The 27,563-nt window shown below is 42.0% G+C and overlaps 3 protein-coding genes across 14 annotated transcripts in view; all 3 read right to left on the bottom strand.

Annotated features, from left to right (window-relative positions):
* The window catches only part of LOC128876416 (blood vessel epicardial substance-like), a 58,706-nt gene extending 40,788 nt beyond the window's left edge, over positions 1-17,918 (bottom strand). For 3 of the 12 annotated variants that reach the window (XR_008457022.1, XR_008457023.1, XM_054122762.1), the window contains exons 1-2: positions 16,737-17,038; positions 15,462-15,798 (exon numbers count right to left, since the gene is read on the bottom strand). The gene's annotated coding sequence lies outside the window, so the exon portion shown is untranslated. The other 9 variants (XR_008457024.1, XM_054122771.1, XM_054122763.1 and 6 more) reach the window with 9 other exon arrangements.
* Positions 17,919-22,129: 4,211 nt separating this feature from the next.
* Positions 22,130-26,260, bottom strand: LOC128876880 (popeye domain-containing protein 3-like). Its single transcript, XM_054123679.1, has 7 exons — positions 26,073-26,260; positions 25,835-25,969; positions 25,498-25,679; positions 25,122-25,361; positions 24,657-24,809; positions 24,379-24,523; positions 22,130-24,311 (listed from the first exon to the last, which is right to left on the bottom strand). The coding sequence occupies exons 1-7, from the start codon at positions 26,125-26,127 to the stop codon at positions 24,139-24,141; spliced, it is 1,083 nt and encodes a 360-aa protein (XP_053979654.1). The 5' UTR covers positions 26,128-26,260; the 3' UTR covers positions 22,130-24,138.
* Positions 26,261-27,297: 1,037 nt separating this feature from the next.
* The window catches only part of LOC128876882 (uncharacterized), an 816-nt gene continuing 550 nt past the window's right edge, over positions 27,298-27,563 (bottom strand). Inside the window, exon 2 of the mRNA XM_054123681.1 lies at positions 27,298-27,537. Within this exon, the coding sequence (XP_053979656.1) occupies positions 27,338-27,537 (200 nt within the window). The 3' untranslated portion in view covers positions 27,298-27,337. The remainder of the gene's footprint in view (positions 27,538-27,563) is intronic.

Genomic DNA, 27,563 nt, shown 5'->3' with positions numbered 1-27,563 from the left:
GAGGGAAATGGCGGTCTTAAGGGGATTCGATCCAGTAAAGAGTAAAGCTTCGTTCTTACGACTCGATTCATCGTCGCGCTGAATCAGCATAATTCTCCAATCGAACGTTAATCGCAAGATAATATGAACCCGTAAACTCAACATAACTTCTGAATAGAAATTCACGAAGATACGATCGTGGAATACAGAAGAAATATGTATAAAGGAAAAATTGTGAAAAAATAGTAAGTGAAATTAATTTTAATTAATTTCGTTATTAAGACAGACCTGTAAAGCCACGCGAGTGCTCGCTTTTCTGTAATAAAATTAATTAAAAGTCTGCGAAGTACTAACAACGTCACTGTAACTTGTATTGTTATAACTCGAACAAGTCATGGAATATAAAGTGTCCCTGTTTTTCGAACGGTTTACGTAAAGATTACATTTCGATTATATATCATTTAAATGTCCAAAGGGAACGAAGGATACGCAGAAGTAACAATTCGCACGCAAAACGTTTGTCTTCGAAGAAGCGAATGGCTGCCATAAAGAAGAACAAAGGGTCTGCCCGAGCCACGCACAGGGTTATCTCCCCCAAAGTCCGTTAGGGGTTGAAGACACCTATTCCAAGGTGGACTTTCAGATAAGAGGATATACTGACGACATTGTCTCTAAATTGCGTTTCCACGACACAGTGAACGCTTTATACACTTTCGTCAATAAAAGGTTGCGACTGTTTCAAGTAATTCCATTACGATTTATCCCTCTTTCGGTTTAACCTAATTATTTCCACGCCTACGTCCATTCGTCTAAATCTAAGTTACACCGTGCGTCCAACTCTATGTTACGTAAATGCAGCTGAGCGTAACCCAAGTTAATTATACATTCAACAGAAATGTTTGCAGAATTGCACAACGTTTGAAAGCAATTGCGTGTGCCATGGAAAATTTACATCGACCCACCGCAACAACAGATCCCCATACACGGGAATTCCAACAATTTCGGCGGCCGCAAACTTCTTGTTTACGGCGTACACTTCCTTGGCAATATTTCAACGCTGAACTCTAATCAATGTTTTCCGATGTATCGGAAAGATTGGACGAAAGTTTCTAATTTTCCGCGTGAAATCCGCCGAGTGCACCCCCGCCCCATTTCTAACAGTTATCGAAGTTCCTTCGATTATCGGCGATAACTTTGAAATAAAACCCGACCCCCCCCCGACTATCCGCGCCGTCTAGAAACCGTTGAGCCAGCTAGTGACTCAGTTAACTTAGATAACGTACACAAAAGTATATTAATCTTTCCAGAGTTGGCGTGTCGTGCGTTAAGGATCGGTCGTTTCGATCCAATTAGGATAAAATTATATTATTGCGCGGTTGTATTCGTTTAGAACGAAATCAGAATTTAAGAGGTTTGGTAACCATAGTTCCGCAGAGATTTTATCGTAAATCCCTCAAGTAAGACTAGGTTGACGTCCTTCGAACTGAAATAAGTTTCATAGATCATTAACCCATTTACATCGGTCGAACGAGCAATCTCGTTTGCACCCAGACAATATTTTACTTCTTATAGTTAATGTCAATCTACATCCTACCGATAAAACCGGTTGCACGTGTAAAACCTTAACTGTTAATGTATTTCCCTCCCCCTCTGTTCTTAATCATTAAATTCAAATTCAAACTGTGGAAATATTCATAAAAATAGATGAACGTAATCTTTCTTAAAATTCACAATTTCGAACTCTGTTAAATATTTTCCCCGACGCAAGGACGATTGTGTCGTGACATTATATTAGTACTCGAAACGGTGCATTCTGTCACTTCGGGATAAAAATGATCGCTGTCAAGCGATTGGAAACGATGATTGCATTAATCAACACCGCGTCGTTTATTCAGGACGCCACGTTCATTACATTCACACGTGGAGAAGGACTCGGGTCACAATTTGATTGTAGTCTAACTTTTAATTGACAGATGGCAATTCACTGGAATGCTTATCCACGTACGCGTGTGCCCAATGTCTGTCACTTACCGCGACTGACGTTAATCGTCGTCTCAATCCATCGGTAAACATCGCAGCGTTGGCAGTTTCGCGTTTCGCGGTTTCATTATTTTCGCACGTCCGATTCTTCTGGGTCAACATACATTCTTTTTTCCATTTCTCTGGCTTAAAACATCACGATTTTTCGAGAAAGGTTGTTAATGAATCGCACGAGAAAAACTTCAGAAATTAATCTCGGTTCGTGAAGCATTTAGAAACGATGACTTTACATTTAAATTATACCTTTTGATTATAACTTTGCATTCCATCGATTTCGATTCAATTTCTACCCGAGGTGATTAGAAAACAAATGTTCGCATCGAGTAAAAGCAAGTCTGACACAAAAGTTTTGTAACTGCGAGGCGTTGTACCCATCAACGTTGCGCGTACTTTAAATTCAAGAAAAACGAACGAAAAAAGAACAAGCATGCTTAGCGATGAATCGCATTACAAGTTTTAAAGAGCTTCCACGAGTACTCGTTCGTAACAAGTGCACTGAATAGAGCTGGGAATAATTGAATCCAGTCACACTCAACGCCACGTGCAATTGGGTTGCACTCCCTTCCGGAGTTCTCGTGCTCATTCGATGAACATATTCGCGGTGGAATTACAGCGAAAAACAGCGCTAAGATCTCCAAGGATCTTGTCGTCGCTATACTACACTACACTTTCGCTATCGGGAGTTTAAAACCATCGATGGCCTACTCCCATCAATTCTGTGGCATCTATATCGTGTTATGGATCGTTTGTGTCACGTTCTATGCGTCCTGAGTCGGTCTATGGCACGTCCCATGTGTCCTGGGTTGTCTATGCCACGTCCCACGTGTCCCGGGACACCTGTGTCGAATGCCACAATCCAGGCGTCGTCCATATTGTCTGCTACAAGTCTATAGTTGACTATATCATGCCTCGGGACTCCTGGGTCTCTTGCATCGGGTTTCATAATGGAATTGTTCCATAATTCCGGCTCGAGGCATTAAGCCTGCTTAGCGTTGCATAGGGGCGTTTAAAGTAGGGATGTATAGCACAGTGGGGCAACATAAGAATGTGTCCTCGGAGACTCTGACGTGTACTCGCGAGCTTAAGCGACTGGGAGACTTCTCTGTGCTTGCAAATCATATATTTTATTCACGTTGTTTTTCAAACAGCGAGGAACGAACGTTTTCGTTGTACATTAGCTTTATATTTTCATCCAGAGTTCTTTGCACGGGCAACTTCTTTTTGTCCGAAAGCATTTTCATGTAAGGGGAGATCAACGTGCGTTTTTACTAACGCACACTGAAGAGACAGTAAACGCTAAATGTAAATTTACTCTAATAAAAAGTCCTGTTTTCGATAAAACTTCGTCGCGCTGTTTGCTCTTGGACTATAAGGGCTGAAGAGATCTGCCTTGACCCAAAACAATACCGATGTCGCTTCTTCTCGATTGCTATCGCGCTCCGAAACGCAAGAGTTGCCAGAAAAGTTACGATTCACTTAGCGAACGGAAACGAATTCAAGCTAAGCGGCGGATCAGAAATCCTTAAGTAACGAAACGTTCGTTTCACCATTTCGTCTTCGATGAGAAACGGATTTCAAAATTGACCCGGAACTTTGCTTAACGTCCTTTAGAGATTCCCTCTCCGAAGTTTCCCCGTATTCAAACTTTGGCATATTCAATCACTTAGCTGATAATATTTTGAATACGCGCACTTCGCTATGATCGTCTCTTATCTATCTTCATGTTTGTCTATAGTATTATAGCTGCGCGAATATTGCTCTCGGTTCAGATCCTCGATTAAGCTACGAAAGCTCGAACATTCGACTCGTCTCCCAGGTATTTCGTGAAATCGAAGCACCGGCAATCGAAGAACGTCTCACGACAGAAGCAAGGATGCAACTGGTTAAGAGATTTTCCTTTGACATTTCGGGTAATTGGAAAACCGATTTCCTCTTAAACGGGAACGAATCGGGGATTCCTAGGATAGCAGGTGGAAAATTCCAAGCATTCACCGAGGCTGTTACTGTCTCGGTGGTAGCTTGTAAGCTAGCGAGCTAGTAAGCTACCACCGCGCTAGCAAGGCCGGATGATGGCTGTTTACGACGTTGCCTGTCAAAGTTCATGGCGCGGTGTGTAGATAGCTGTTTGGGCTCCGTTCTTGTGAACCAACATTCGAGTTCGTGATGCAGCAAATATTTATGGAGTCTCGAAAAGGGATTCAAGCGCGAGGTCGATAAAACTTTTCGTACATAAAAATTTGATTATTAGCGATGCAACTTCTCTCATCGAACAGAGGCGTACCAACATGTCGGAAGTTGTGGCACACGAGAGACCGATCGCTTACAAATTCTTTTCACGTGGGTGGAAAAGTCGCGTGGAACTGTTTACGTGCTGTTGTCTCACGCACGAGACACTCGACAGGCTCGACGTGCCCTCGTCGAGGGCAACAAGTGTTCCTCGCTTTGTGAAGTCGTAGCTTGCATGAACGAAGATTTCACCTTTTAACGGACGCCCTCTTTCTACCACGATCGATCCCGCCCGCTCCTGGAGAGCGATTGATGCTACAAGTCCGCTCCGAACGGTTTATGCTAGCTCATAAAGAAGTTTTCCCGCCCGAGTGCCCGTTCTACAATTGTCTGTCGGCGCTTTTCTTGCTTTTCCTCCGGCGAGAAGACGCTCGCGCGATATCAACACGACATTCAACAAGTTTTCGTCGTGTGGGTGCGTGGACGACGACGAATCTACTCCGAGGCTCTTCCATTCGCTTTGTACTATCATTTTTTTAAGAGAAATCTAAGAATGTAATAAGGCCGCGTAAAGAGAAACCTTCTTGTAGAAATAGTTTGCAAGTATCATCCCAGCTATCATCGCATTCGAAGTTACGAATTCTCAAACACCCTCGACGTTGTTACCATGATATTCGCGCCTAATGACGCGGAAGCGAGGAGGCGGAGATGGCACACAATAAACCATGGAAATAAGCATGCAGCTGAATCGAAGATCAATTGAGCGCGATTCAATATTCAAGGGATCCAACGGTACTCCTACGACGCGACGCGAGAATTGGAGCGTCGTCCCGTGAAAGGAGGAAACTTTTCGCGATAAAAATTTTTGTTGCACAAATACAGCCGTCTTCTCTAACACTTTCAGCGAAATAACGAGACGATATTCGTAGCTGTGCGGCGGAAGATATAAGGGAGCAGTCTTTGAAGAAGATATAAATTGCCGCGAATCCGTGACGGTGGACGGAACCGACTCGACGTTTCTAGAAATTGCGACACCAAGGAAAGTTATCGTTGCTCCGGCGATTCGTCTCCTGAACGTGAAACTCGCCGTGCTCGAGGTCCGAATATAGCGCGAAATACGATTTATTAGGGAACGGGAACAATTCGTTTCAACTTTTTAATCTCACGCATTGGTCCATCGCGTTGTGGAACAACTTGGAGTGAAATGAAAACTGAAATATTGGTTCGAAACTCTGTACAACGCGCACTAGATCGTGGCCAAAGCCAAGTTGACGTAATTTCGGTTACGATCGAGTGTTCCAATTATTATTAATTGTAGGGTCGAACGCGAACGAAGGCAATCAATTTTCTATTGACAGAATTATACATTAAAACGCATCGATCAAAAAACTAATTGCCCTTCCATGATTAAAGCCACGCAGGCAAATTTAATGCGATTTGCCTTGGTTGTCGAAATTTAATACAGATGTATAATTTCGGTTATTATTTTGATAACGAAAAATAATATTAAATTCGTTGTTTGAAAAAGAACATATACTTTCTTCTTTTGCAATAATTCGTAACTCAAAAGACTATAAACTCATTCCTCGAGTAATTGCAATCAATTTGAACTACGAGACGTTTTAGGAAACTAGCAAATTTTCCATCGAGACCACGCGAAAATACAATAATTTTTCGCGTCAAGTGCATTAACACTTAGCAACATTACCTAACGCGTGTAACCAAATTATCGAAGTTCGCTTCGCACGCGCGACGTAATCAATTTATTTCCCACCTGAAACTTCTGAACTATGCGAGAGCGAGTGGCAAACCAATTTTCAGCCATCTATGACATGTTTTAGAATATGCTGATGAGATTGTTTATCGTTTAGGGTTAATTTGCTTCGTATCGTGTCAGTTGTCGATTGTCAAATTCACGAAGTTCGCTTTACTAAAAGAAGAAGAAAAAACATTCAACGAATTGCTCTTTACTATAGCAGCAATTTCACGAAGGGAGGAAAACACGGTTGCCTCCGTTCGCCATACTAGTTGCACAGGATGCGGGAAATACTGCTATCCCTGGAAATTGCAATCGCATGCTTCTTGTGTTTACCTACGCCTCGAGATTTACTGTAAGTAGAATTCACAACTCGATCCAGCGCGCCTATATTCGTCGGTTTGATCAACGTTCCTCCGCTCTCTCGCGATAGGATTTCCATCGTATTTATCGTTAGAATCTCGTCCATTTCCTCCCTATGTCCTCTAATCTTATCAAGTGTCGTCGCGTTTTTTCTAGTGCCTACCGGGCTCGGGTACAATATTCAATCTGTTGCTTCATCGACACGTCAGAAATGATCTCCGAGCGTTAAGCACTGTTCAAGTCGACACGACCATGGGAACCAGGGGTTTGGAAACTCATGTCACCTGTGCACACTATTACCCTTGTGTGTGGGTGCGTGTAGCCTCGTGTCTGTGCGACACGGGAATGGCGCGAGCGCCGTACGACCAGGGCTATCGACCCTTTCTACTTGCAGCCAGGAGCCACGCGGTCTACTTCGTTCCGGTTTCCTTCGCCACGGCGAATTTATCCATGAATATATCCGGACGATTCAGGATCACCGTATTACATCACAGAGCTACCCTAATGACAGAATTTATTCCCTGGCTGCTGCATTCATTCCAACGTTCAAAGGCTCCACCCCCGCGAACCCCATTCGACGGTTAGAATAGTCGGAGTCTCGCTACCCTCTTGTCTTCCAAGACTCGAATCAGTGTTCGGCTTCGTTATCCAAATTGGAGGACGTTACGAAAATTTCTCTCTGAGCGGTGGAATTTTCATGAAGAGCAAACCAATCGATGTGTGCACGTCAGAGCTGTCGAATATTTTAGATTTCGATCTCGAATCGTCGAGAATAATTTGAAAACCTGAGCATCTAATCAAGTACAACAGTTTGGAATTGAGATGGAAGAAGAAAATTGAATCTGCACTATGAAACCAGCAATGAAAATTCTTCTCTACCATTACTGTCGTTGGGATTTAACCAAACTTTTTAATTACTAAAGTGCTAATCACTAACCTGTACATCTGTTTCCTGAAAATCAACGAGAGTTTGACGATAAATAGGAAGAAAGAGTACTTCACCTCTGTTCAAATGAATAGTAACGAGCACAGTTGTGTCGCAGCGCGCGAAAAGCTCCGATATAATCGCGAAACGAAGAGATACCAACTTTATTCTTGCAAACACGATATCGTGATGCGATCTGAATATTTACTCTTACATAGCCACTTGTGGATTCACCGTTGATCGCGTGAATGATTCACGCAGGATATATCGCAAAATATCTGGTTAGATCGTGAATTGATGTCAGTCGTAATTGATACAGGGTGCATATGTTTAAATAAATTTGCGTTGGTTACAGGATCCTGACGACATTATTATTGCTATTGATTCAAATACGATTGCTCTCGTACGATATGCAACTGTGCGATATTGGGAAAACCTTTCGTGATGCAGATCTACTTTTAGTAGATAATCAGATACAGCTGTATCGTTACATTAATATAAGACAGGTATTAATACCGATTGTAGAAGTTTGTACAAGCATAATTACTCGTCGCTAAGAAGGAACAGGATATTCATGCTCCATTTTACAAATTTTTCTTTTTCCGAATCCTCGAATTCCAGAACTCTCGACCTTTTTGCGATTCATTTGTTCGCGAACCTCCGCCTTCACCCCGTCGAGATTAAGTTGAGCTAAGAGTCGCAGAAAAAGCATCCCAGTCGACGAAGTTTTAATCACTAATTATCTTTTAATGGCCACCGATGGCAGAAAGGGAATCTTGGACTCGGTTTTTATGTAACTCAGCGTGTGCCATCTTTGAAGATCAAATTAAGCCGTGAAGAAAATGTTTTCCAAGGATAACGGTTTCATTACAATTCGCGTAAAATTAATCCCAAGGTAATTCTCGAAATGAAAAATGCCACGCCTCCACGATGTCACAAAGTGAAATAAATAGAAGACACAAAGTAAATCGTCGCTTTGTTAACGCGATCAAATGTACGAATACGAAATAATATTTCAGAATCTACACAGCAGAACTAAATGATAGCAAAAGTGTAAAAATAGAGGGATTTAACGTTTCGCGTCAGTCAGCAGTGACTTCCTGCTGCCGGCACCGATAAATATTACCGTATCTCTCGAGGAACAATTCGAGGTAATTCATACTAATTGAACTATCCAATTAAATGGCACCTCTCAGACTTCAACTCGACGAACTTACACCAATTTAGTGAAAATTTCATTCGCATCGCGAAACAGAGGGAATTGCCCAAGGAAATCGGAAGCAACGGCGCTTTCCGCTGAATTTGCAGAAATGTTTTCCAATTACTCGCGCGCGATGTACAACCCTACGTCAATGGCATCGTTAACCGCAATTTTCAGCGCCCGTTGGCGTTCCCGCGGCAAAAATTCGAGCTCTCGTTAACGCGTGGACGTACGTATGTGTCCGAAACGCGGAATTAGGCCCTATTACGTTGACGAGGCCGCGCGGACGAGAGGAATTTGTCAAACCCGATGGCGGGAGGACTCGCGAACGCTCGCGGAAATATGTCAAAGCGTGACGGTCCAGCTGTTCCTAATGTCGGCGGAAATCAGTCGAGAATGAAACGGGCATCCGAACGATGACGCAAACTGATGCTGCGCATGTCGGAGACAAACTGCTCGTTAGGGTAACCGAGGGCCCACCGTTATATATCTACGCGTCCTTCTCACCTGGAACGTCGGAACTTGATCCCACCAATCGATTTCCTAGCGCTACGCTGTTATCGCAGATTTAATGTGATACGACAGGTTGCTTGGTCGCGAGCTCGTTTTACATAAAAAACGAACGCGACGGGACAAAGGTGAACCTCGATCTCGAAGATATATCACGTTTCCAAGTATGGGTCGATTTTACACCTGACGCTGACAGCAGGAATTGATCGGAATCTAGTTGGAAAATCGTTGAGAGGTAATTCGATTATATTTTGCTCTCGAATGTAGGTACAGGTTTAGGATCTGTAAGTTAAAGCGTGGTTGACAATTTTTAAAAAGCTGAATTCTTCTTCCCTTTTGGTTAATTAGCCTCCTGTACTATGTCCATAAGCTCTCCTACTTAATTAATTAAAAAATTTCCAAACCCAATTCGCAGCATAGTCGAAAACCCATATTCTAAAGCCCCATCGGATATCAAAGAAAAAGCTTCGTATAGGACACGATGTTCCGCGAGTAAAGGAAAATCGGCTTACGTCACGTTTTAGCCCAGAGACGGAAAAAATGTCCTGGTTGTACTTTTCAGAACGGCAGTCCCAGGTCGCGGCCTGGGAGGATGAAAAGGCGAGATTCTGCTATTCAACGTTCTTTCCGCTCGATCTAACGGCCCCGCGGAGCGTGGCAAGTGCGGAACGAAGATAAACTCGCTGGCGATTGAAATCCCGACCGATGGCGGCCTCGCTTTAGCGAGCAAATATTTCAAAGTTAATTAAACGATCCTGTATCTGGCCGAGAACTTTATAATCGGGAACGCCTGCAGTATTTCAGCGCAAGATCAATGGTCGACCGTGGATTAAACCGTGAGTTTTGGAAATTTTTGAAAGAAAATTCCGAAGTAATTTTGTCGACCCTTCGTAGTAGTTTAATTCTACCTTATACTGCGGCACGTTGTGCGTTTTCATTATCACGAGCTCATTGTTTTAGGATTACAAAAAATTACAGAGAAAAGGGGTCACTCGGAAAGCCACTGTGCTTCATTTTCAGCTGTCGAGCGAGAGATCGTCGCGGAAAAAGCGTAGCGTCAGTCGCGTCGGAATGTTCACCTTTAAACCATAAAAATTCCAAATGTTTCCATATAGCCACGATGAAACGGATAACGTCACGAGTGATATGAAACAGAGATCAGTCGTGTATTACGATAACGTTCCAATACAACAGAAAACCAGAAAAGCAGACTTACATGCTTAAATATTAGAGTTAGAGAACAAAAAATATTTTCCATCGAGATGATCATCGTACGATCGTTGAAGTGTGCATTGAACTGCCGATTTCCTCGCAACGCTTGACCAAATTAACCAAAATGGGGCACTGTTTGCCGTCCCGCGTTTCCAATATAGAAAGGGGACTCGAATTTACACGCGAAAGAGACTAGATCGCTGCACGAGAACTCGTTCGACTCGATTCCATTTCATTCCAATCCATTTTCCTCCCGTTTCATCGGTGCGCAATGGCAATACTGACCCACACACGTCGCGTTGCAATTATTCAAGCACCATTGGATACCGCCGTATGCACGCTCGCGCCCAGAACGCCTGCTATTCGCCGGCGTTTCAACACTTGACAGAGCCTGCCTGCGCGAATTAGCCTCGTTTGTCGCGAAAGCCTTAATTGCTCATTAATTCGTCCCGGGATTGATTAAATTTTAATCGGAACCAACGTCTCAGCGAGAGTAATTGATCGCCGAGAAGTGTTCCTCCTTAAGAAAGTACTCCGGTAGCTACGAAACAACTGCGGCGTTTTTAGAAATTTTGTAAGATGACTGCTGAAGGGTTCTCGAAATAGAACTTCAGGGTTTAAACTGATCTTCTAGACCGATCTAGTAACAACTTCGATATCATTCGTGTATCGTTAAAAAAGAAAATTCTAAGGTCCCTTTTAGAAAGCCCTTTATTCATTCGTTCTGTGCCAGTACGCGGTTCCCTTTTAAGTATCGACTTTATTACGCTAGCGCGCGCATTGGAATGGTTCAACACTTGACACCTTTTCTTTAAATACTCCCGTATTTCTTTCTGCCTTCCGCATTTTCTGTTTCAAATACCCAGTTCACAGGCCCCGTTATAAAGTCTGTGCTTCCGTCCAGTTCCCTGACAAAGGAGAGGTTAACGAGAAACAGAGGCGTAGTTGTAAAAGTAATTGCTGACTGTGTGAGGTGGCTACGCGAGTTCTTGACGAATACCGTGTGTAAGCGCTGTGGAATAACAAAGGGTTTTGAGAAAAACGTCCGATTGATTGCCAGGGACACGGAAGAGCGCGATTCCGGGTTTAAAATGACGCTAGGCGACGACGAAACACGTGTATGGTTGACTGTTTCGCGTTAAACGAAGGTTTTATTATTTATGCTGTATTTTCAATTCACTAAACACGTTCGCGACCCCTGACGCGAATTCGCGTCACTTTAAATTTTATTCCAGCTTTAGAATTTTATTATTTTCGTCAGTACTCGGCATTAGAGAACGTAAAATATCTATCGGTCGCGAATGTGTTAATTTCACCTGTCTGACTTCAAATAAACTAAGGAATCATTAGAATCCAATAAATCCATTAAATAGACCTCCGTTCCCTAAATTAAAAATCAGATCGAGAATAGACTCTACTTATCCTCGATTAGAATGTTGGTTAACGGAAACTTGGTTGTTTGATAAACGAAACTCATCGCGATCGTATCCCTTCGTTGAACCGCTTTGAATTATAAACCTTCGAGGCACGCAGGCTAGTCGTCGAAGTTGCCCTCTTGTTTAATCTCATTAGAAGCCCTTTTGTTCTAAGAATAAGTTTGACGAACTTCATCGCGCGCTGCGCATCGTGGAGGCCCTCTTTCCCGAGTCAAGTTAAATCAAATCTGTGTAACGACGATCCTATTACAAGAATTTGCGATTTCGCAAACAGCGCTCGAGACCTTTGATTCCACCCCTAGGGAAACTTAGTAGATCGAAACTCAAGAAATCCTATCTTGCTGTATAATTACGTGGTATTCGATCAAAATCTCACGTAGGAAACATAACCGTGCAATTTAGTAGATTGAACCAGTAGAGCCACGAAATGAAAATTCAATTTCACGCAACAAGTTCGCTCTTCGAAATCGTGTAACTTTTGTTCGAACTGCTTTCTATTGCGGAAGTGTTTTCCGAGTTCGCGAGTCGACACAGTTCGCGCTAGCATGTCAAAGATTTTCGCTGCAGAATGAAGGAACGACGCGACGATATAACAATTGATATTTTCGATAGGCACGAACTGCTAATCGCGTTCCGTCAAACGAAATATGGCGGGCTGAAATGCGTAATTCTCTTCGAAATGGACTACTTAGAAAACGCATTACGTTCAGCGAACAATAACGAAAACAACCGCGCACCGTGCGTTACATGTATTTATATGTCACGCGTAGTAATTATTCGTTGGTAATTGTATTGTGCAATATGCTGCGTACACGTGAGAAGCCATTAGCGGACTTAGATCGCTAGGAACGTTATGTAACTGCGAATTTAGCACTCGCGCCGGGGCTGAAGAAACACTAAACAGTTACTTATCGTTGGAAACTGAATATGTATTCATAAGCACGAGCAAATTTGAAGTTACTGCAAAATTCTACGAGTATTAATCGTTATTTTCCACGGCAACTTCACGGATATTTATCGTGCAAGTGTGTTTACTGTATTCTACAATAAATAATCTTCCCTGAAATTACATCTACTCTAAAAAAAAACTTCGCCCTTTTAAGTTTCTAATATTGATCTGCACTTTTGCAATTATATTTAATATTTGAAAGTAAACTGTATCATTCAGTACTTCCCCACCTGTTTAACTACGGTTTTTTAATACTCTCCACCTCGTTAAAACGATTTTCATGGAATGTGAGTATTACACGGCGGTGCCATGTTACATGCAAGTACTCTTATTTCCAGTGTTAATCTAACAAACTGAAATTACCTTTTTTAATTAACTTCACTCGCGTTACATACTGCTTTTCCTGTACTTATTTCTTACATATAGAAATAGCGAAGTAAAGTTAAATAATTCCATCGAGTACGACACAGTACAACGTCGAGTCCGCCAAGACTGTTTTATTTCTCATTGTCTAGGAAACTTTAGTATTTTATCTTCCCCAGCACGTTTGTTTTCGTAACCATTTATTTGCAAATGCCATTTCACAGCAAGGCGCGTTGCTTTCCAAAAGGCACAATCTGCGAGGCGGAAACGCACGCGGTTTACATGGCACACTTTGGAATAAGGACTTTATTGAAAGTTGAATGTGTCGTCCCTGAATGTGCACGTACCTATATAAAGATGCGACGCGGCCGTTTTACGGGGATACAAACTAAGCTGCTTACTTAAATTCGGAACTGGAACCGTCCGAATATTTGAATATCGGAAATGGCACCTGCGCTCTACTAGAAAGTGGCTCCATTCTCGGGAAATCCGTGTTCGAGGACGCGTTGTTCCGCCTTGGGAATTAGAATTGCATGGCTACGTTCGCGGCATTAACAGTTCCATTGAAATAAATATCATGGCGCCTGCTAGAGAGCAACTTTCTGCTCGATATCAAATATTCGCATATCGTCGTTACTAATTCGATATTTTTACTCAAATATTAATCTAGCGATACTTGGCACCGCTGGACTGTATTCTATGGACCTGCTTGAAAAGTAAATTTATAGATTTACAAGAAACGTTAACCTTTTCAGACCTGGGCGTTCACAATTTTGGGGACACAAAATTAAAAAATTACCGACACTGTCGTTAGTATGTGAAAAAAAATAATTCAGGTCTGAAAGGCTTAAGAAATGGAATCCCAAAGCCTCTTAATCCTTCGTCTCCAGTTTGGCCCCCATGCGTCTCAAAGCGTCAGGTGTTTATTGCTCAGCCCTCCTGGGGTAAAAGTTTGCCGATCCGTGGTCTAGACGAAAGATACTGTCGCAGCTTCCCGAGTGTTTACGCAGAAAGGGTTACGAAACCCGGAAAATTCCCATTACACGGATTACGATCTGCCGTCGCGGCGATAAAAATAAACCGTCGCCCTTGCTACCTATAATCTCGCTCGAAGCAAGGGTCGCTGACGAAAGCAAACATTACTTTCGCGCAAACGATGTTAACCGAGCAAACGAAACGTTGTGTGCCCCGTAATGGCGATGCAACGATTAACAAATATCGTTCGATTGCTCTGACCTACAGGACTCCCTTCAGGTGTGTCCACTTGCCCGTGTCCGATCTCCGGGGCGGAACGTTGTTGGTCGCGATCCGATCGATCTACGCCAATCGTCCAAGGAAAAGAAAACACGACCGAGAAAAGGAATAAAAAAGGAAAATAGGCGTCACTCGCGAGACTCGACCTGGCGCGTCTTTTTACATGTCGTCACGAACGCGCAACAGGTAAATGGTGATACACTAAGATCGCATGCCGCAATTAATTTTTTAATGCCCCCGCTCGGTGTGCTCGTGACCTCGACTTTTCTGGAACTCGAGGGGAACACGAACCAGACGCCGCGGGTTGCTCGTTTGGGCCAGCAAACGCGATGGAAATGGAGGAAATCGAGTTTAGAAAGATTGGTAAGATGCGTTAGGACATCTTTGGATTATAAGAACTACTGTATGTGGGTATAATTAGTGATACGCTGTGATCGCACGACGTAACAAATACTTTTAATTCTAGAGATCTCTGTTTGGTACTCGTGACCTCGACTTTCTAGGAACTCGCGGTTAACATTCCCGAATCGTAAGAAATAGTAAACAAGACTCTACGGACGAGGAATAACGACCGTTGTGCGATTGAAGGTTATGCCTGAGATTCGAAGATCCTTGGATATACATAGTAAACAGCCAATTGCATGGGTATCCCTTATTGACACCCGTGAAAAATTCTTGAAAAATCCAGAGTATGTATAAGGTAGGAAGTCTGTCGCGAGGAGGTTGAATAAATTCGGCGTCGGTAGAAATTGAGTGACAGTGCTCAAAGGAAAGGGGGACGCGCCCTTTCTGGGTGTCGGAAGTGACTGACACTCGTTTTCGGACAAATCGAGGGGTGGTGGTCTTTCTATTGAGCACACTGGACAGGAACGACATCGAATAGCGATCGTGTGCTACTTTGTGTAATCGATTTAACCGTATATTTCGATCGTGAACTGTTGAAAGAAAAATAATTCTCGTTGCTAGAAAAACAGGTGACAAAGATTTCCTTCGTATTCTCTAACAGGGAAGAAAGTAAAGCTAACATATCGAATAAAACATTTCTACGCCGCGACTGATTTGTGATAATATTGTCCCATTCGAAGAATCATTTTCTTCCATTACAATTGCAATAAGAAGTATACTTTATAAATGTTTAAGATTTATAAAGTCTATAAAACTATTGATAAATTTTAGTCTAAGGACAGTATTATACAATAAGGATATTATTATAAAGCTGGACTTTTGAATAAATTGTCGTGTCTTACCTTATGGTGGATAAGCGATATGTTGTTTGGAGTGCGGAATAATACACCTCAGTCTTCTGTGCGTATTCGTCAAGAGCGGGGCGCAGCACAAAGGTGTTGATCTTCTTCTCAATTCGGCAACGTAGAAGGTCATCACTTCGTGCAACACCATTGCAATTGACTTGCTTCACTAGCCAACTCTTCACCGAACGATTTATACAGAGTCACGGACGTCCGATCGAGCCTCGTAATCGATTGTTAGCGTGCGAACACTCGCGAAACTCGCGATGGTTCGTCAATGTGCAAAGTCACTGCACTTCGCGACTCCTTTTGCAACTCGAACAGGCCACAGATTCGTCTGAAACATCACACGTTCGACAATGAACCTCGTCTCCTGGCGAAACAAAAGTCGATATCCGATTCTAATCGCTCGCTACATCCCCCTACAAGATTTTTCTTTAATTTCATGGATACAAAATTAATAGTCGATTCTCCGAGTTTTAATCTCTCGGACGGAACGAGCGATGTAAACTTTAGGAAGGTTTTCTTTCATCGAACTGCCCCGATTGCACCAGAATTCATTCTGATCCCTACAACCCTTAGTTTCTACATCATCCCTCGGATTGAGTTCTGAAGATCTCCCTATTGGATCCGTGGAAACATCCAAGTCCTTTCTGCGGAAGCGTATCGATTCCTATTGAACGAAAACCTGGCTCTCACGAAACAGCAAAGTGAACGTGCTTGGTAAAAATAAACAAGATAAATAGTTTAATATGCTTATCAAATTATTCAACAGCTACAGCAGTACGCTAATTTCCTTCACTTTTATTAACGAAGACAAAACATCTACGACGGAGGAGAATGAAATCTCGTTATTCTTTGATGCTCGTCAAAATTTGTCTACACAATCGGAAGTAATGTTTGTCTTTCTAAGTCTACAAGAATGATTAGGTTAACGAAGAAGGGCTGGCAAGAAAAGCAACAGAAAATAACCACGAAAATTTGATGTGACACTAACTCGTACAAATTCAACAAAAAATACACATATCTCTGTAAATCCGTCAATAAAACTAATAGAGTGAAAGAACTCTCGATAATTTGAAGAAAAAGAAACGCGTCTTTCGTGTTGAATCATCAGAGAACTCTCGAATTCGTCGGAACTCGTTAGAGCTCGTCGGAGCCCAGTTTTCCACGACCCCATGTGTCTTTCCAGCCTACAGATTCGCTAACAAGAGAAAAGAATTAACTAGGAGAAAAGTGCATAACGAGAAAGGATGCCAAAAAAAAAAAAACTACCAGAATCACGAAATTCGGAGTAACATCACGCTGAACAGATTCAAAAATGATTTCACCCGTCTAGAAAAATACGCAAGTACGATTCCTCACTTTCGTCGATAAAACCAAACACTCGTCGAATAAATAAAACACACGAAGCTTATAAACCCTTAAAAAAGTCCGGAACCCGTTCGAGCTCGTCGTAGCGCAGTTCTCCGCCAACGAATTTCGCCCGACTAACATGTGTCTACCCCGAAGCGTACAAGAACGATCGAGTCCTCTGTCAAGGAGACTAGAAACCGTTGGAACCAAAATAAATACGAAACACGAACGCAAACGTACTCGCTTCTTACGCTCGTCACCACTTGTTATCAGTCGTATGCGTGACGCATCAATCACGTTCGAGCGTCGCTCGAGGTCTCGATTCAACGTCTTGCACGCGCATGTATATACACAATACACACGTTCGACGACGGGATCAACAAACAACACACGTTTCGGAGCAGCACGGTTTCGCGCGGCGACGACGACGACGGCGACAACGGCGACGACGAGGACGAGGACGAGGACGAGGACAACGGCAGCGCAGCAGGACGAGAATCATGACTCGTCTCTTCCGTCCATACCGTCGTGCCTCGGGTACGTCTGGGATCCTCTCAGCGTCGCGACCTCGAGGGTTGTTCGTCGGGATTGATGGGAACGAGGGTGACTGCGGTAGCGACGACGGTAGCGGCACCAGGTGAAACGCTGCTCTCGAGGCGTGCGTTGAGCGTGAAGCACTGTTTACATGCGAGGAGGGGCGCCATGGTCACTGCCGCCACTTGGTCCTCGTCACCGATTCACCACCGTGATCCTGGCTCCGTTGTCCCTCGTCCTGGCGGCGCCAACGCGTGCCGCGTCCTCAGCTCGGGCACCGTCGATGTCATCGCGACGAATCGCGTGCGATCCGTTCATTCATCTCCGCGACATTGCTCTTCCGTCGATCACACGCATACACCCATCCCTCCGCTGCCACACCGCGTCCGTGTCGCACTTCCGTCTCCGTTCCCCTAACGTTCAGCTTCCTTATCCATCCAGCTTGCGCGCAACGTTAGCGTGTCTAGCTTATCCCTGTCTCTGTTCAGCTAACCCTCTCTGTCACTCTCTCCCTCTCACGCGGCTGGCCGAAGCGACACGAGTGCTGCTCCCGAGTAGTGCGACGCGTGCCAAAGCTCTCATTAGACTAAGCTCCGATAGAACTAGCGCCACGCCCTCCACGTAGGTGGCAGCACATGCCATCATCTCGCGGACTCCCACGAAACTCGTTTCATACCCCACCAAAAACCCCTCCTCCCCACCAGACGGTCGGTCTTCATCCAGTGGCTCATCCCTTTACCACTTTACCCTTGCCCTCTTCTTTGCTGTGCTCTTTCTCGCTCTTGTCTCTGCTCCGTTTATATTTACTTACGTGCCGAGCACTACGATTTTTTCCTATCCCCGTGCCCACTTGCCCTCTTGCCCTCTCTGCAACTTTTTCTACCACACAGCGGGGAAGAGAGTTTCGCTGCGTCGGGAACTCGCTGTTTCGGGAGCTGGTGCTTTTACTTTCCTGGCTGTTGTTCGGTGTCACGGACGGGATGTTCCGGTGTCGGATGAAATTTCACACCCGTGGTTGCATTTCTCGATGATTCGAGGTGTATCCGCAGTGGTGAATTTGGAATCGAAGGGGCGGAGAGAAGTAGTCGGGACAATTTGGAACTCGAATTATATAGAGATTAATGTAAAATATACACCGCGGATCATAACTGTAGCGCAGTGTGCTTTCCTTAATTATTCAGATTAATCACTGTATTTCATAGAATCATTCTCATAGAGAATACAAATTTCATTCGTTTGTTGCTCAAACGAATTCTATATCCGAACGTAAATATTCCAGGAACCGAGAAAGTTTGTTCGTTTTATACCTGTGGCGGTTTTATGCATAATAATGCATTTTTCATCATTTTCAAATTTAAAGTTGGTCCGTCAGGCGTCTCATAAATATTTATTACCCGAGTCAATCGAGAGTCATCCTCGACTAGGTATCCGTTTGGTACTGGTGTCCGCACTAATTTATAAAATCATACATGTACCGCAAAAGATTTTTAACAGGCTCAAGATTCTTAGAAATTTTCTTCGAAAGTCAGACGTTTAGAAGTATTCGAAAATTGTCTTCTCGAGAATCGAGGACAGGAATTGGTTAAAAAATCTCGAGAATCCCCGAGACGGGATTCTAGAGCACAGCCACTAACAGGAAACTCCTGGAAAAATAACTCTGTACAAAAAAAATTCCTGACGAAAAAAGTATTAACATTAAAGTCGTTTCGAAGGGATACTTATATCTGTCTATACGATTTTCATAAATGTGTTAGGAATCTTCCGTTATTTTTCAACACTTTCATGTTTCATATCTCCTCGTTCCTGTTTACTTATACACGTTCGCCCTATTTCCGTCCCTAGTTCTCACCCTTCGTTCGATCCAGCACCCCTTTGATACGTTCGCTACACCTACAACTATTATTTTCCCAATGGATTCCTGGCGTCACGTGTTCTTTTTTCATTTCTTTGTAACGTGTTTTTTGTTACCTTTCTCGGAGGTTTCATCGCGATCCATTCTTTCGGTGTTGGCTTTACTGTTATTATTATTAAAAGCACTTTAATCGCGATGGCTTGATTCTAATAAATAAAAGATAGTAATTCGCGAAACAGGAGTAATTCGTATGGGTATCACGTTGCGTTTCAGTGGGAGGGTACGTGGGTGCTGGGTACGTGGGTGCTGGGTACGTGCAACATCGAAGTTGTCTCAGAAGGAGAAATATTATACGTTCTCAATACTTCGCAGGAAAACGAGAACCCATGTTAAAACTGTAAAGACGATCAATTTATGATTGCCTCGCGATACAATGCTAGGGGAATACCATTAAAAGCATCTCAAAAGTAAACGATTCTATGCATAAAACTGAATAAAAAAAAATGGAATAAACCTTTCCAATACATATCACCGTTTTCGAGAAAATTGATGTAAACATTGTTTGGGGCACGCGAGTGTTTTCTTCGAATTTATTTCGAAGGCCATTCATATTTACCAAGTTTGTTCCCAATATTTCGAGGTGATAGTTTATTAGGACTGTTTCATATAATTAACTCCGTCGATTTGATTTATAAATGAGACACAGACGTGCAGAAGGACGCGTGAAGTTCAGACTTCCCATTCAAGCGCGCGCGCGTAGCACACGTACTTCACAAATCGATTTTCTCGAAAACCGAGCCTTCTATAAAAAAATCTTTACTCTGCGTTTTCGACTTATTTTTTATGACAGCGATAACGATAGTTTCCTGAATGTACAGAAATACAATGTTCTCCTCGCGAGTGTGTATCGATGTTTATCACTGTACAAGCTTCTATTAACGTTCCTCAATTATTTGGAGCCTTTTATATAAAGAGATCGATAGCAAAAGGTCCGACGAATCACAGATTTTCTCTCAACGTTAGGAAAATCGAAGGCACAATGATTGGGTCGTTTCGACGAACTTGCTGGCAATTAGACTTGCAGATGGCCTGGCCAGAGTATTTCACCGTCAGATCAATCTTCTTTCAGTGCACACTGCCGAGCCGTTTTCGTCTATCCGTGCAATTTCGTGGCTCTTCGGTCGAGTTAGGCTAGATAATACTCCCACGGACGGGATTAAACGAGAAGATAATACTTCAAATGTTAATTGCCACTCTATATTTGGTTTTGCCAATCCATCGGATTGCCTCGATCTATACGCAGATCATGTACAGCGATTTAGCTGTGTGTGAATTCAAGTTGCTTCGGCTTAATCGCTGTGGAATAATTGTTCGTATGCGTTGCCCTTAATAATCGTACGAAATCTTCTGAATTAGAAAGTTAAATGGAAGTTAAACTAGATGTCCTAGTGTATGTTTCTTATGGGAAAATGGAAATCTTGTTAAAAATAGAACTCTGTTGCTCGAGAGAACAAGCTATTTAAATTATTTATATAGAGCTTTATGCTACATCGACTGATGTAAGAGGAAATGTTGAGCCAGAATAAGTACGATCAGAATAATGTACTATTTCAGTTTCGTCCTCTGCTTCTCCTCTGTCACTTCTATCGAGCAGACTTGTAGGATATTGAACCCTCTGACCAAATAAGCTCGAAAAGCATAAGTTGAGAATCGCTATTTATATCTCTGCGGGTTTTACAATTGCAAGTTTCATGAGGCGATCACATATTGAATCGTTACACTCGTATTTAAACCTTTGAATTTATACATTGCAGTTAAATCTTAATAATTATCTCTGTAACATTATATAGACCAAGACATCTTGAATATATGAATTTTCATTTAACGTTAAGCTGCCTGTCTTCTCGGCAGGTGTCAGAAGGCTCTGGTTGATGTACTGTAAATTTATACAGCCCTCAAAATAATTACAGGCTTGCCTGATCAAATGGGCTCACCTGGGACGAAGGCATCCAATATATTAGGCTCTACGAGACTCTACTACATCTACTATGAATCTATATTCTATATCCGAAATAATTAAAATATTACGTCGTTGTTTTGACATCTCAACTCAAAATTAGTATTAATCGACCAATAAACGAAGCAACCAAGCAACGAAGTGAGTTAATAGAACAATTGCGTAAATGGCTAGGGTTGTTTGACATATAGTTGTCCAATGAAAGCTACACACCGTGATGTGGGTCGACGACTTGTATGCCTAATCGTCGTGGCTCGTAGAACAATGGCCGATGGTCGTTGTCGCAACAGTTTACCTTGTCGACAGTGAAAACAAATGACCTAATTGGTTCTCTAAAGGTTGACCCGTACGATAAAACGTCAGCAGGGATATGCTGCGCATGGTTACGCATCGCGGCATTTCGTTAAGATCAAAGGATTCCGATGGATAGGGTTGTTTCCAGAAATTTGCACTCCGCCATCACCCGCCCGTCGATTTCGTATCGAATTATCATTTGAAGTATTTTGTATCTATACGTACATAATCAAATGTCTATCATTAATATTTAGTAACACTTCTGAAAAGATTTTTTTTCCAGAGAATAATTTTATATTTTCGGAATTCATATTTCGAGTTGTATTCCACGGGAACACTTCTTTGCACCGCTACAAAAATATTTAATAATAAATTATTCCAAAACACATATTTCATTTACTATAATACAATTATTTCTTGTACCTTATCACGCAGGGCCTTCTCAGGAAAAATGATCCTGCGAACACTTGAAAATATTAACATTACCGTAAAACTTGGTGTAACGGCTGATACGAATTCCAACATTATTTTCAACAAAACATGAAACGTGACAGACAGTGGAATGATGATCAGCAAATAATAAAGTGACCAAACTTTCGTGTAAACTCGTTCTCGTCCATCGTATCGTTTATTAACAAGGAAACAGTAATTAAAATCTGTACAAAACACGTATTTAAATGCTACAAACTACCTCGAACCTGTTCGAGCTTTCATATTGCCATTAGTGACGTTGTTGTGCAAAGTTAACAATGCATTTGCACCAGACCCTGCTGTTATTAAGCTGGATTCGCATTGTTCGTCCATAGACCACCGGTTAAAAAATTCTTCGTAGTTTATTTAGTCGAATGATATTACGATCAATGAAATAAACGCTTGAAATTATTCACAACCTTTGAGAAGTGTTCCTATGGCCTGACGCGTAACGCGAATCCAGCTTTAAACGTATTCTAAGATAAAGTATATTAATAATTATTACAAACATACGGTCAACTTTCTAGAGTAATCACTGTTTCAAAGAAAGATCCAGCAAGCAACACTTATCGAAATTCTTGGCGTGCGAATCTGTAAGAAGCTTTCAAAATCTTAGCGAACATGTATGTCTACGTGTAAAATATATAATACGTTAAAATATACGAGGAACATCTCGAAAGTAGAGGAAAAAATGCTTTCAGACGAATCTTTTTGAACAGTGCACCTGAGTTTTCGATACGTTCCGTTCTTTGTGCGATTCTTGGACTCGTTGCTCGTTCCAAGTCCTATGGAAGCTATGGTGGACCCATGGCTGACTGATCCTACTGAATAAATCTGCTTAAGTTTGGCTACCGATCGTTTCGTTTCTTCCCTAGGTAGATGTACACACTCAGAATGAAATATTTCCGTTTACAATGCTGCTGTGCATCGATCTCTTCGAAAATAAAATCATACTTAACTTCTACTTCAAGATTTCAAGAGATTTCCCTTTACTTATTTCTCACTCTTAAAAAAATTGTATACTTGCTACGTGTAGACTGTCTTCAAACAAGATATGTTCACTATAAGCCTCGCAATCTGTACGTAGCACATGGTAATTATATTTATTAATTGACAGAGCAAAAGCAAACTCACTTGATGTCACTATATCACCAGTATGAATATAAAATAAATGCAAATCTAGTAGCAGGTACAAATGGCAGGTATAAATAATTTTCCGTGCTAAATATCGATGCTTCTTTCCTTTGTTCCTTGAGGAAAAGGTACGATTTATACTAATAATCATGCTGCATCGTATGACGCGCCTGATGCAATTATTTTCGAGGCATCAATCATTTCATTTGAATCATTATGTGGTAACCAGGTTGCATCTACTCAAAGATTTCAATTACACCTACTCCAGCACCCAAGAGACTAGTATAAAAATCTCCAATCCGAAAGGAAATTATGTAACATTACATATATACGACGCGTGCTATAAATAACAATCGTCGTAGGCTTAGCACACTTTTCAGGAAAGCATTCTATCTGTACAATTCTACATTCATCCAACAACGTGTGCGCCAAATTCAGCATCTGGCTATGAGAAAAATAAATAATCAATATCATAGATAACAAAATGTTCCTTGCAAACCCTAATAAAAACAAAACAGGTACGATAATGTCAAAAATGGACCAGAGAAATTCTTTTCCATTTGATCTGAAATAAACTTGAAAAAATAATACATCCTCGAGACATCTTGATTCGAAAGGTGTCTAAAAATAAAAATCAAAGTTATTTAATGGTTGACATAATAAAAATTACGGGTTGGTCTTTACAACCAGTAAACTTGCACCATTCCATCCCCCAACTAATGATCAGCTCTAAGGGTAGAGCAGACAAAAATTGTCTCGAATTATTTATAAAATCACTTTTTTCTAGCACTGTAATCAGCACACAAGTGTCACCGTGGCAAGAGTAATTCTTCTCATCGTTTAGAAGCGCAGAGCTGTGATCGTTCACGAGTGCACAGATACGATCATCAGTCTTTCTTATTTTTTCGAGTCCTGATAAAAAAATGCAGTCTTGTTCAATATGCAAAGGCATATTGAAAACGCCGGCACTAGTCGCTGTCACCCTCGGAGGAGGTGCCAGGCGTCAGGGAGGCCTCCTGCTAGTCTTGATCCACGATCTCGCAGCTGTGGTACTTGCTGGATGAGTCCAACCAGCTCTCAACGCCACTAGAAGCCAAGTCGTCGCAGGAGGGCATCTCCGGCAGGGGTTCCATGTTTGGTGCTCCCTTCTTCGTGAGATTGTTCACTGGACGATCTTTCATGTTGGTGGTCACTGAAACGAGATCGATTTGACAAGATTAATTTAATTTCTGCAGATTTTTGAAGATTTCGTATATTACCATTGTCAGAGGATAAGGAGGACTCTTTTCTACGGATCAGTGCCTGCCTGGATGCTCTTGGACTTCTGTATTCACCGCTTATACTTAACCCTGCACTGATGGTAGGAAGCCTGATATCCAGATGTGATCCTTTGTCTGTAACAATCTGACGAGACGTCAAAATGAAAGCAAAATGTTCACTTAAAACGTGGATTGTATTAGACACGAAAATAATGTGTTGTGCAGTGACTGGCAAGTCTTTCAAAAAAACCTTGAATATGATTGACGATTTTGGCTACCTTATTGTTCATAGCATACAATTTGGTGGCTATGTCCCTCGCGACCAGTGTTGTTAAAACTGTAGCGAGATACGCTTCTTTGACTAAAAGGTATTCCAACGCTGATCTCTGCCAGTATAAATATCTGCACGAACTGGCCGCAACGATTGATACCTAAACGAACATAGATTGTAGACGTTAAATGCACATTGGTACTCTGAACACGGTACTCGGTACAAATGTCTAGAAACATTTCGAAAAAACTTTGAAACACTTATAGGAATACTACAATCACAAAAGCAAGGTCTGCGGATATCGATAATGATACCTTTGTTGAAGCAATAAAATTTATATTCTCAGTAATGTTTTGTAAATGCAAATGAAAGCCTTGAAGCATACCAACGACACTGAGAAGGCGTGGAACGGAAAATTCGTATACGAAAATTAGATAACGACCTGGTAATTTAGATAAATCTCGGAATTCACCTGAAATTTGTCGTCGACGGACGCCCTAGAACTTTCGAATTCTGGCGAGTCCAAAAACTCGCAAGGCAGTATGGGATGCAAGAAATTCGAATCGCTTAGGACGTTCACTTTCCCGTTGAGCAACAAGCCTAATCTGTCGGTTGGTGTTAGGTTCTGCATGGCGTAGGCCTCGCCAGCGTGCAATGACATTATTGATGCAAATTCCGGAGATACCAACCTCTTGAACTGCAATCGAGATACCTGTTTCGACGACAGACACAGTTAACAACATTGTCGGCTTCTTATCGTGCAATAAACTCGATGATATACACAGTACATCATTTCCAAGTCATGAATAATTAGAAATTCAGTAGAGAGTCTCTAAAATAAACTTTACTTTAAACGGGTAGAAAAGAGTATGATATGCTTCCTCCAATTCAGGATCGAATCGAACGGGTCTCATTTGATAGACGATGTAAACCAGCTGTCCGATGTTTAACACCAGGAAACTGAAGTTCCAGAAGAATATGTCCGGCGCACATATCACGTGCCATGCCCAACCAGACAGCAACATAAACCCTCGAAGAAAAATATTATCGTAATTATACAAAAACAATAAGAATTTGTCCAAAGAATTATTTCTCGCACGATTAGTTACTTAAGACACAATTGTTAAACAACTTTGGAAATCGTGTGAACTTATGGACCAACCCACTCGTCTTTCATTGACTTACCAATTATCAGGACGGAGTGCATAAACAGTATCCCTTTTCTCGAGGATGGTGCCGAGTAGGACAACATGAAACAGAAGTTCGCCAACTGGAACAGTATATGCTGCGGCTGCTGCCATAAGCACAGTGCCGTGTTGCCTACGGATGAATTTCATCAAAATTAAGTCCAATCTACGGCGATTGATAAAATAACGAGTAGAATTTACGAAAAACGAACGAAATAGTACTGGTTGTTGCTTACCTATGGCGGAGATATTGTACGAAGGAAGGGGATCGTGTCCTAGACCAGGGCTCATGTTGATTAAAACGCTGTCGATGGCTGGCGCGAAAGGGGATGAATGGAACGGTGTCCTGGAAGCTACGCGTCCATGCTCACTGGTTTGTTTTGGTCAGAATTGTCAGTGATCACGTCCCTGTGCAGAGGCGCGGCGTGTGCCAAACTTCGGGGCGCTTGCGCCAGTCTTCAGGATCGATTCCCTTCCGCGTTGGTGATGCAGAGTTGCCAAGCGGTTGCAAGCACGGCGGCAGCTTCGAAAATGGCTAAAAGCATGTCTGTGGTTAACTTTTTCGTTCATTTTCCTTGAGACGATGAGATATTTGAGGATTTGCATGTGTTTTCGTGGTTGCTACCAACTAAGGCCTCGGGGTGTACGCTGTATCCTTGGGGTGAAGTACTCGGACGTTTCGCCAGCATTGGAGCTGGCTTCTTCGTGGGTGACATTGATATTCTGCTACACTTCATTAGCAAAGGTAAGATTCTCGCGATCTGTCGCCATCGCTGGGATATGGACCAATGTCAAGATACGGAAATGCTTAAAACGACTATTGAATATATTGTTGATACAATGTCGAAGAAAGCTGGTGAAAAGTTGGTGACTTCCTTGACCGTGAGTTGAATTTCATCGATAAGATCTTTTTCTTCGAAATTAAATTTAAAAATAAATTTTTCGAGAGTTCAGTTATTAATGTATTCTACATGGTAACAGTGATGACATTGGTGTAAGCAATGCACAATCTCGTATGAATGTTAAGTTTCGTGAAGATTCAAGCATAGGATTTGTTAGAATAACTTACTTGTATAACAAGATAAAGAACCATTCATTTCCATACAAATGATTGCGCTATTATACGTTGCATGAGCAAACTTGCAATTAAGAGATCTCTATTTTTTTAACGACGATAGGAATGCGATAAACCGTACAACTGCAAACTGTATATGAAGTCATTGTCATAATACGTACAAAAATAATGGTTGTGGTTTAGGGGAAACACAGGATTGGGAATAATTAATATTACGAATTCTTAAAGTACGTTAAATAAAATTTATCTAAAATAAATATTAAAATTATTATAAATATCTACTTACTTTGTAATAATAATATCAATATCCTATCACATAGGCGTCAAAATAAATCTATTATACATAATATTCTAAATCTTGTTGCATCATGTTACTGATATAGTCAATACTTGCTCGAACAAATACGTCACAATAAAATTAGTTAACTACATTCTCATACATCTAGATCTTACAGCTACCTTACTCCCCCTACCTTGTTTCATGAGCTTTCTAAGCTCATGATGCTGGGTTCTTCCAAACAGGACGTTGGCATCTATCCTAGCACGAGGCACTTGCCTGGGTGTCCTCTTCTTCTGGGATAACATCCTCGCCACGTCCACATTTGGTAGTTCAGCAGCACCTCTACCTAGAAAAGCTTTTTGCATTCTTTTC

The sequence above is a fragment of the Hylaeus volcanicus genome, chromosome 5, assembly GCF_026283585.1.
Source record: "Hylaeus volcanicus isolate JK05 chromosome 5, UHH_iyHylVolc1.0_haploid, whole genome shotgun sequence".
Taxonomy (NCBI): Eukaryota; Metazoa; Arthropoda; class Insecta; order Hymenoptera; family Colletidae; genus Hylaeus; species Hylaeus volcanicus.
The sequence above is the reverse complement of the archived record's forward strand: the minus strand, read 5'-3'. Positions and strand labels throughout refer to the sequence as shown.